General features: G+C 45.0%; 1 protein-coding gene and 1 pseudogene across 1 annotated transcript in view; both read right to left on the reverse strand.

Moving 5' to 3' along the window:
- CUNH20orf194 (chromosome unknown C20orf194 homolog) overlaps positions 1 to 10,468 on the reverse strand; it is a 152,922-nt gene that overhangs the window by 13,894 nt on the left and 128,560 nt on the right. The window contains exons 28-29 of the mRNA XM_023718572.1: positions 6,902 to 7,027; positions 4,698 to 4,735 (exon numbers count right to left, since the gene is read on the reverse strand). Of these exons, the coding sequence (XP_023574340.1) occupies positions 4,698 to 4,735; positions 6,902 to 7,027 (164 nt within the window). The remainder of the gene's footprint in view (positions 1 to 4,697; positions 4,736 to 6,901; positions 7,028 to 10,468) is intronic.
- LOC101567090 lies at positions 10,147 to 10,371 on the reverse strand (annotated as a pseudogene).

The following is a 10,468-nucleotide window of genomic DNA, read 5'->3' on the forward strand; positions in this document are numbered from 1 at the left end:
CTCTCTCTCTCTCTCTCTCTCTCTCTCTGGTCTTGCTATGTTGTTCAGGCCATTGTTGAGCTCACTGGCCCAGGATGGACTTGATCTTGCAGCCATCTTCCTGCTTCAACCTCCCAGGCACTTGGAGTATAGGCCTGGGCCATGTCCAGGTAGTAAGACTGTCTTTATGATCACGTTTTCTTGTGTGTGTCTCCCATAGGTCCGCATGTTGATTGCAGCGCCAAGGAATTCAAATGGGGAACACCTCAGTGCCTTGTTCCTTCTACGTACATACATACATATGTACATACGTATGCATGTATCTGGTGCAGGGTCTCACTACGCAGCTTGGACTCTTAGTGGTCCTCCTGTTTTTAGCCCCCAGCGCTGGGGCTGGGACGCACCACCATGCCTGGACTTGTTTGCCCCAGGGGTGGGGCTGGTGTGGCATTTGGGACTGGGGATGGAACCCTGGTCCCCTGTGCTTGCCAAAGCAGGTGCTCAGTCTGCTGAGCTATCTCATTGCCCTTGTTTCTTCTATTTATTTATTTATTTATTTATTTATTTATTTAAAATTAACTTTATTGAGAAACAAAGAGCAGTGAGACAGTTTTAAAACAGTTAGTAGGACAGTTACAATAATTAATATATGTATATTGTTGTCTTCATAGTAGTTATTCATAGTACAAGATGCAGACATGATATCCTGTCCACAAACACTATTAATGTTTCTTCTATTTAAAAAGGCTCACCACACACCCTTTTTGCTCCAAAGCTTGCACTGCCATGGAAGCCTGCAATGAGGGACACTGGTGGTTGAATGTAGGTCTTTGGACATACCCTGTCCCAAATCCTACCTATTGCACTTGTATCATGTGGGCAGATGCTGTAAAACTGGCATTCTAGGTCAGCAACAAGGCATGGCAAAGGTACTGTGCTTTAGAGAGAAATAAGAGAAAGGATTATCTCCAACATTCCTCAGACCAGCTATGTAAACTGCCACCTGCCAAGAGGAAATGCCATCTGTGAGGCAGTCTGAACGGAGACCCGGTGCACAGGGTAAATAGGCTGCAGAGAGCACTTTCATCTTGTCTGGGCTACAACATCAATCTATTTGGTGGGAAGGAGCGGACACCTACATTCTACTATGGCCTCACAACTGCAGGCTCTGGGTAAGCAGGCAGTCTAGCCGGGCCTGTTCCAGAGCAGTGAAACATTCTCATGGTTGACTATCCTGGACTGGGCTAAAGGCTTCCAGCAACCCAGAGGAAATGAAGGTCACTTCATTTACTCGTATAAGTTTCTTTTCTTTTTTTTCTAAGACAGGCTCTCACTGTGTAGCCCTGGTTGCCCTCAAACTTGCAGCCATTCTCCTATCTCCGCCCACTCAGTGCTGGGATTACAGGCATGCAACACCACACCTGGCCTCCAGAAACTTCTAAAAGCAGTTTATGGCTGTATAATATCTCCACTTTGCTTTTAGCCCGGCATTTTAATGAGTCCTGCATGCTGTTTAAACACTGAACTTGCATACTAGTCCTTGGATTTTTGTAAGATACACTCATCATCTTTGGTTACAACATAGTCTTTTTCTCATAGTAAAATAATCCTTTGTTGTTAAAAGCAATGAATCAGGGAAACTGACTCATGACCAGGAGCAAAGGGAAGCAATATGCTCCCCTGGGATATGAAGGGTTTGTCTACGGCTAAGTGGTAGATTCTACCCCCAAGTAAACCATCAAATTGTGCCTTTTCCTCTAAGTGAGGAAAAAGGAAACACTGACCTCTTATCTCTCTTCTTCCCAGACTGACCATGCCAGTCAAGCTAGTCTATAGGATTCTGTGGGCCCAGGCACAAAAGAAAGACATTTACCAAGGCATTGTTCCTCCATGAGTTCCTCCATGAAGTTCAGAAAACAGCATATAAGGCCTCATGTTTTCTGTTTATAGCCATAAGTTTTACATAAGCCCGCAATTTGACACACATTGCTCTTGACCAATGAGTTGGAAGGCAATGTTAATGCAATGTGTTTACCAAGTGCCAGACAGAGTGCAGAGCGTGTCTTGCTCTAAAAGCAGTGATGGCCAACCTTTTAGAGCTTTTAATGATAACAGTTAGCTGCAAATGGGCGCTAGGTTCACCACCACTGGCTGGAAGGTTCACACTACAAGGGCTTCTCTCTCAGGATGCAGGCCAAGTGCTATGCCAAGCGCATGGACAAGGAAGACAAGCTTTCCCCAGTGCTCTTTTTCAGGGAATCTTGACCATCAGGCAAAGATGTAGAAGGGCATTGTGAGACAAAATGTCAAGAAGGTGGTACCAATATTCACAAGAATGAGGGCGGGCTTAGGACAGACAGGCAAGTCTTGGCACAACTACTGGCCAGCACCACTAACCAGGCAAGCATTTTCTCAACTTCCCTGTAAGAAACCACTTCTCTGGGTCAACTTTCATTCCCAGTCCAGGCTCTGGAACCCTGAGAACTCCTCTACCTAGCCTAGTGGCACTTTCTAGTACACAGTTTCTCTTCAGCAAATAGGAGGAGCAAACAATTCAGAAATCATAATTCTTTCTATTCCCAGGGTCTCACTCTGTAGCTCTGTAGTTCAGTCTGGCTCTGCATTCACTATGTAGCCCATGCTGGCCTCAAACTCAGGGTGATCCTCCTGTCTCAGCTTCCTGGATGCTGGGATTATAAGTGTGTGTCACCATGTCCAGAAAAGTAACAATTCCCAAAAGCATCTTTCCCTATCATTTTTTTCTCTCTCTCCCTCTCCCCCCCCACTTTCCTTCTCCCCCTGCCCCAAGTGGACAACAACAGCTCTTTCAATGACCCTTTTTTCTGTCTATTTCCAGAAAAATAGGGGATTTTTTCATAGCCTCAAACACTCTAATACATCATTCACACTTGCTGGCCAACTTCCAGTACTTTACTGGCTGGCTGTTACTCCACATGGACTTGGCTTCAGCTGTTACCTGTCCATTTAAATAGTCTTGTGGAGGTAACTAGCATCCTTTACATCTATAAAGCCAATGAATGGGCTTTCTTCTCGCTCCTTGAGGTCTCTGCAACATTAAACCTGAACCTTCTCTTTCCTCAGTGTATGAATCAATGCTTTTTCTTTCTTTTCCTTTTGGTGTTCTGGACTTTCCACTTTTCTCCACATCCTTGGCCTTCTGATCTTTTTACTTCTACACCTGGGAACTTGCTAACTATGTTTCATGCCCTTAGCTTTGACCATGACTTCCAAATATGTAACCTAGGAAGAGACAGCCCTCCGTTTATCCTAGACCTACTTTCTTTTTTTTGGGCCAACTCAGACCGCCCTGAAGGCAGGGCTGGTGCAGCATGTGGTGTCAAGGAGGGAACCACATTCCCCTGTGCCTGCCTAAGCTTGCCTAAGCAGGCACTTTAGACCGCTGGGCTATCTCACCAGCCACTAGACCCATTTTCTTTTCTTTTTTTTTTTTTCTTTTCAAAGTTTTATTGATAAACATATAGCAATGAGACAGTTTCATATCGAATCGAAAGTACAGTTTCAACAAATAATACACTGCACATATTCTTCTTAGTGGTTAATTGCTGTACAAGATGCAGACTTGTGATCCTACTTACAAACACCATTAGAAAAAATCATTCTATTCATTAAGAGAATGCAACTATATATCTAGACCCATTTTCAAGGACAGGTACTGCCAACCTTCCCGGTGTTCAAAGTTGGAAACCTAGGAGTCATCAGTGCCTCTTTTTCCAGCTCATGCCCCACATCTAGTCTTTTACCAGATCCTGATCTACATGGTGATGCTGTGGACAGACCCAGGTAATCTTCATTCTACTCTGCTTCTGGGGTACAGAATATGGAAATTAAAAGGTGTTTCTAAAAGCTAGCCCCTGGTATGGCAGTCCAATATACACATTTTTTCCCTAAGCGACCAGCTTTCTGCCCTGGTCAGCACTCAGCTTAGCTGTTTCTCAAGACAACATCACTGGTATGCTGCTGTCTCTGCTCCCTGCAGACAAGCAAAGGAATCAATAGGACACAACTGTTCTGAGGACAAGAAATTGTTTTCTTGTTCTTCCATCAGATTTCTACTTGCTGGGCTGCCTCAGAAAAGTCCAGCCTCCAGGCCAAGCTTCTGATAACAATGAGCATTTCATCACCACTGCAGGGGACTTACAATTTATTCTAGATCTCTAGGTGTCATAGATTATATGACTAGAAAGTACAGCTTCCAGGATTACTAGGTAGAAGGACAATGGAAGGTTGAGCACAACCTGCAGGCTGGGAGGATTTTACTAATGTTCTCAAGGAGGCGTGGAAAATTCCAGTGTGTATCGGGGGGAGTATTGAGGACATAGGCCTTGATGGGCCAAACCCCATACTCTTGGGACAGATGTCTATCAACAGCTTGCTGATAGGACAAATAAGCTTGCTAAGAGCACAGGAATACCTTCTGAGCCCACTTACTATGGGCTGCAAGGCCAGAGCAGACTTGAGCTCAGGAGTGGTACTGCTGTGGCAGTTTATGTCATTAAAAGATAAGCTCTTGGAAGAAATCTGACTATCAAATCTGACAGAGGAAATAATACATCAAAGTCTCCCCTGGGCCAATTTTGTTTGCTTTAGATTTCAGAACAGCAGCAGCATGGAGAGGTCTAGTGTACCTGAATAGAAAGTGAAAGGCATGCAGGTGGGCAGAAAATCATATCACATACCTTGTGAACACTGGTCAAGACACTTTGGGAAGAGGAATCTAGGGTGGAAAGAAAAGAGAGAAGTACATTAAAGCCACATCCCAGAAGTGGCACTATTTCCCACAAAAATGTGGCTCAGTGTGAAAGCCGTAGGTTCAACTGAATGCCGCACTCTGCTTTCTTTTTAGTCATAGTTCCTATAACCATCACTCTAACCCATGTATGTGCCATGAGCTAAGCAACAAAGCACTTGTTTTGCAACTGAGCATTAGTAAATCACTGTAGTCCATCATTTTGTGGAGAGAATTCAGAAATAATTTCTCATTAATACCTGAAACATGAAAATGTTACCAACTATGACTGATTTTGTTTTTTTTTTTTAATTTTATTTATTTATTTATGTGTGTGTGTGTGTGTGTGTGTGTGTGGCCAGCTCAGCCCACCAGGGGGCGGGGTTGGCTGGCATGTGGTGCTGGGGATTGAACCGCGGTCCCTGTGCTTTGCTAAGCTTGTTCTAAGTAGGTGCTTTAGACCACTGAGCCATCTCACCAGCCCTGATTTTGGTTTTTTGAAACAGGGACTACATAGCTGTAGCCCAGGCTGGCCTCTGACTTACGTGACCCTCCTGCCTCAGCCTCAAGAGTGTTGGAATTACAAATGGGTACCACCACACCTGGCTACTAACTTTGATTTACTGAATTAATATTTCTGATGGCTCAATTTGAAAAATGAGGAAATACACATATTCATACTTCTTACTAATCACCCCTGATTCCCGTCTCTTACACACACACACACACACACACACACACACACACACACACACACACATTTGTATGTGTTTTTGAGGCAGGGTCTCACTATGCAGTTCAGACCACCTCAAACTTGAGTTGATCCTCCTGCCTCAGCCTCCCAAGTGCTGGAATTACAGGTGTGTGCCACCATGCTCAGCTTACTGTTTATATTTTTGTATTCCATAAACTATATTTACCTAATTACTTTTCTCAGGACTCTGCACCTGCCAAGCAGGCACTTGTGTCACTGAGCTATGTCCCCTGCACCATATTTCTTTGATTAATAAATTATTCAGTCCTTTTTACATCTTATTTATTTAAAACATCTTGCCAGCCGTGGTGGCATACACCTATGGTCTCGGCACACAGGAGGATGGCCATGAGTTCAGGCTTGCCTGGACTACACAGAGAGTTCAAGACCAACCTGAAGTATATATTGAGACCCCTGTCTCAAAACAAAAAAAAAAAACCAATCCAAAAAAACCCCATCTTCAGCCAAGAGTGGTGGCACACACGCTTCATCCCAGTACTCAGGAGGCAGAGGCAGGAGAACTGCTGTGAGTTTGAGGCCAGCCTGAATTACACAATGAGATCTTGCTTCAACAAACACACAAGCATAATTAGGAATTCAAAGCAACACACAGACACACACACACACACATCCCCTAACCAAAAAACCACCAAGAAAGTAAACTGAGGACACTTAATACACACAGGTTGGAGTAGCTATGAATTCAAAAGATATGTCTTCCCTCCCTTCCTTTTTCTCCCTCTTTCTCTTTTCCTCCCTCCCTCCCTCCCTCCTCTTTTCCTCCCTCTCTCATTCTCTCTTTCCATCCCTTTCTCTTTTTTTCTGAAGCTTTGGGATTCAACCCAGGCCTTTGTATGGATGCCAGAAAACTCCTTTACTACTGGCCTACATCCCCATAATCGCTTACTACATACTAAACAGAAATGGTTCCTCGTTGGGCATGGTGGCACATGCCTGTAATCCCATCACTCTGGGAAACTGAGGCAGGAGGATGGCAAGTTTGAGTTCAGCCTAGGCAACTCAGTGACTTTGCAGGAGCCTGTCTCAAAATACAAAAATAATACAGAGCTGGAAGTACAGTTTAATAAGAACCTGGGTTTAATCCCCAGTACTGTGCACACGTACACACATACACACACACAAAGGAAAGGTTTCTGACCTCATACAAGCCAAGTCTATTTCCCTAGTTCCTCTTTTCTTATTGGCTTTGGGTCTTTTGGGGAGCCAGAGCTAATCAAAGAATAACAGAACACTTAGTACACACACAAGGTAGAGAGTTGCATTGCTAAAGGCAAACATGCATTAAGATGTGCCTCCTGGTGGGTAGCAAACAAAATCTCTTTCCTGAATGTACGTGAACACAGCACATGCTGGGGTTGGAGATGGTCAGAAGCACCTACCTGTGTTCCATGTAGCAGCTTAGAGGGTCCACACACACTGTGACAGCACCGATGGTGAAGGAAGACCTGACATCTGCATCCGGATGGGTCTGCAGGGCCTGTACAACATCAATCATATCCGTGTAGCTGAGGAGGAGAGACAGTGATTATTCTGGCTGGGGCTCCAGTGTGGGAGAAGAAGAGAGTGCTGAGAGGTCGAGTAAGCAAGGGCAGAAGGAAGATCAAGAGGAGGAAGAGCCTGTGATTGGGTGGGTGGTTTTTTTTCTTCCTTCCTTCTATAGGGTCTCAGAAATTAATTAATTATTGGTCGACTGATTGCCTTTTTGAGACAGAGTTTCACTATGCATTTCAGGCTGGCCTTGAGCTCATTTTGCTGCCCAGGCTGGCCTCAAACTCAGTGATTCTCCTATCTTAGCATCCCCAGTGCTGGGATTATAGGCATATACCACTATGCCCAGCAATTTATTTGTTTTTTGGACAGGGTCTCACAATGTAGTTCAGGCTGGCCTTGAGCTCACTGTGTAGCCTAGGGTAGCCCTGAACTTGAAGTGATCCTCCTGTCTCAGACCCCTGCCCCCCTGCTGGGATCACAGGTGTGCGCCACCATACCCTTGTGAATGGGTTTTTTTGGTGTGATTTGACATCCTGAATCTAAAAAGTGTATCTGCATCTCTAAGTTGCTAATTCTTAAAACTGTGCATGGGTGAATAGAAAGCTAGTTTACTCTAGAGGTAAAAGGAAGCCTGCAGGTGACTCTGGGGCTCTGAGGATGCAATTCAGTGTCCCTGGCCTGTTGTGTATTCATCATGTGATTGGTGTCTATTTTTCTTCATAGCTCTTTGTTCTCCTTCCTACCTCCCCACAGCATCAGAACTGTACAAGTCAACAGACACAGGTCGACACTACTCACATTCCTGTCTTCTGCCTGCAGCTCCAGACTTATAGAGCCAATCCTATATTTTCACTTAGAACCTAGTGTGTTCACAACCAAATGCCCACAAGCCTGCTTCTTCCATGGCCTTGTTTTTTCTTTTTTTGGCGGAACCGGGGATTGAACTTAGCCCTTGGCACTTGCCAGGGAACTTGTTTTTTCTTAACGGGAAAGACAATACCTTTTTAGATGCTATCCCAAAAGTTTTGTTTGGGGTCTTCATTGACTTCAATTTTTTTTTTTTTTTTTTTTTTTAAATCTTAAACATACAATTGAAAAGATCATTGCTCACACTCCCCCAACTACTGCTGGGTCCAAACTACTACCATTTCTTGCCTAGAGCACTCCAGTAGCCTTCCAACTGTTTCCTGTTTCTTTTCTTTTTTCTTTTCCTTCCTTTTCTTTCTTTCTTTTTTTTTTCAGTACTAGGGATGAAACTCGAGACCTTGTGCTCACCAGGCAGGCACTTAAACTGCTGAGCTATCTCCCCAGCCCTCATCTTCCTATTTCTGTCTTTGCCTTCTCTAATCTGTTCTCAATGCAGAAGCCACAGGGATACACCGAACCGTTGGTCAGATCATCATTGCTTGGTTCAAATATTCTAGGGTTTCCATCACCATGTGACAACTAAAGCCCTTACAGTGGGCCAGCTAGCCCTCAGGGTATGACTCCGGCAAGGCAGGGAAGAATTTCATCTACCATCCTGTTCTTTTCTCTAATCCAACTTTGGCCTCCTGGACATGCCAGGCATATTTCTCTTTTTTTTTTTTTTTTTTGAGACAGAGTGTTGCTATGTACTTCAGCCTGATCTGGAACTTACTAGGTAGCCCAGCCTGACCTTGAACTCACTGTGGATCTTCTTGGTTTAGCCTCCTGCATGCTGGGATTATAGGCATGTACTCCCACATCCCACAACTTCTACCTTTGTATTCTCTGTGCCTCTGTCTGGAATATTCTTTTCTTCTGATACCTGTATGGCATGGCTTACTCTCTATCTCTTCTGGTCTCTGTTCTAGTGACACTTTTTGGTCACTGTTTTTGTAGCGTTCAACACTGAATCCAAGGCCTGTGTATGATAGGCAAGTGCTCTACTATAAAGCTACCTCAGTGGCATCTTCTGGGACAGGCATCCTATGTGACAAATACCCTATGTGACATGATAGCTTTTCTTCTCTGCCTCCTTCCCTGCAATCTGGCTCCAAAGAACTAATCATCAGCTACATATGCTTCTTTCTTTTATCTTGTGTGTCTTGCAATCTGCTGTCTTTTCTCATTTGTTTACTAACTCCACAATATGAATATTGAGGTAGCTGTTGAATGCTGTCTCTGGTGATCCTTGGCTCCACTCTGAGTAGAGACACAACTGCTTTCCCTTGTAGAAGAGAACAGTGTTCTTACTGATCACCGTATCACCAAAGGCCTAGTTCTAGGCGGGCAAGTCTGCCTTCCCAGTGGCCTTGCAGATGGGACAGACCTGAGTCTGTCGGGCCTTGGGCAGACAACAGGGGTCACCGTGAGAGTCCTAGGTCGGGAACAATTTCCCAAGTTTCTACAAACAAACCACCCAAAGAAAGAACCACAGGAACCATCGTGGCTTCACCCCAGATGACAACAGCCCCTTTCTCTTTCCAGGTCTGGCCTCAATCCTCCTAACTGGTGGAGCTTGGACAGCAGGCAGCGCTCCCTTGACAAGCCTGGCATACAGGGAACTTTGGAAGAAACCGTCTGCTCCCTAGCTTCTCCCCCTGTGCAACCTAGATGTGTGGCCATGTGGACTCTTTCCAGAGCATGGCCTGGCTGTACCTGGGAAGCCCCATGAGCTGCAGGTGCTGGCAGGCCACACTTGCTAAGTGGGACCAATGCCTGCACACTGTTTCAAAGCTCTGTGTGCATTTTTTTTGAGGGGGGGGCACTCAGGATGCCTTCAGAGCAGGTCTGGTTCTGTGTGCATTTTTAATAATTTAATTTCCATCTTTAAATGTCCCAGCCTTGATGCTGAGTATTAACTTTTTTTTTTTTCTTTGTGTACAGTCTTTATTTCAAATATTTGTCAAAGCACCATTAGTGCTCCTTAGGACACAGAAATGACTGCCCCCTACAGAAACAGGCTATGTACAGAACTTTACAGAACAGAGGCGACACTAGCTGTGGCCAGCTGCTAAGCAGAGAACGCAGCTTGAGGAGGGAAGAGAAGAGGAAGGGCCCCCATGAGTCAGCTTCAGCTGCCATCTGAGTGTATCTTGTGCTGGTCACAGACTGTAGGCTCTCATTTGGAGGTTTGGCTACAGTGTAGGAATTTCATCTCCCTATATGGCTACACTCCTGGCTGAGGCGCCATTAGATCAATGTCACTCAAGTTCCTGGCCAGCCAAACTCCTGCGGCGAAGAGTCCCAAATCGAGGATCAAGTTCCTCCGAAAGTCATTCCTATCGGTGGCAAAGCGGCAGACTCTGTGCAGCCAGTCTCCCACATTGTACGGAATTTTGGGAGTTTCATTTGCCGAGCTGGCAGTGCCTACCGGGACCTCGCTGGAAGCCATACCAGCACCTCCAACCTCCTTCCAGGCTTCATGCGACCTGAGCATTAACTTTTTTGAGTGGTTGGAGTGCTTTTCTTTTCCAAGTTCAATATAAGCA

This window comes from Octodon degus, unplaced genomic scaffold, assembly GCF_000260255.1.
Source record: "Octodon degus isolate 3935 unplaced genomic scaffold, OctDeg1.0 scaffold00060, whole genome shotgun sequence".
Lineage (NCBI taxonomy): Eukaryota > Metazoa > Chordata > Mammalia > Rodentia > Octodontidae > Octodon > Octodon degus.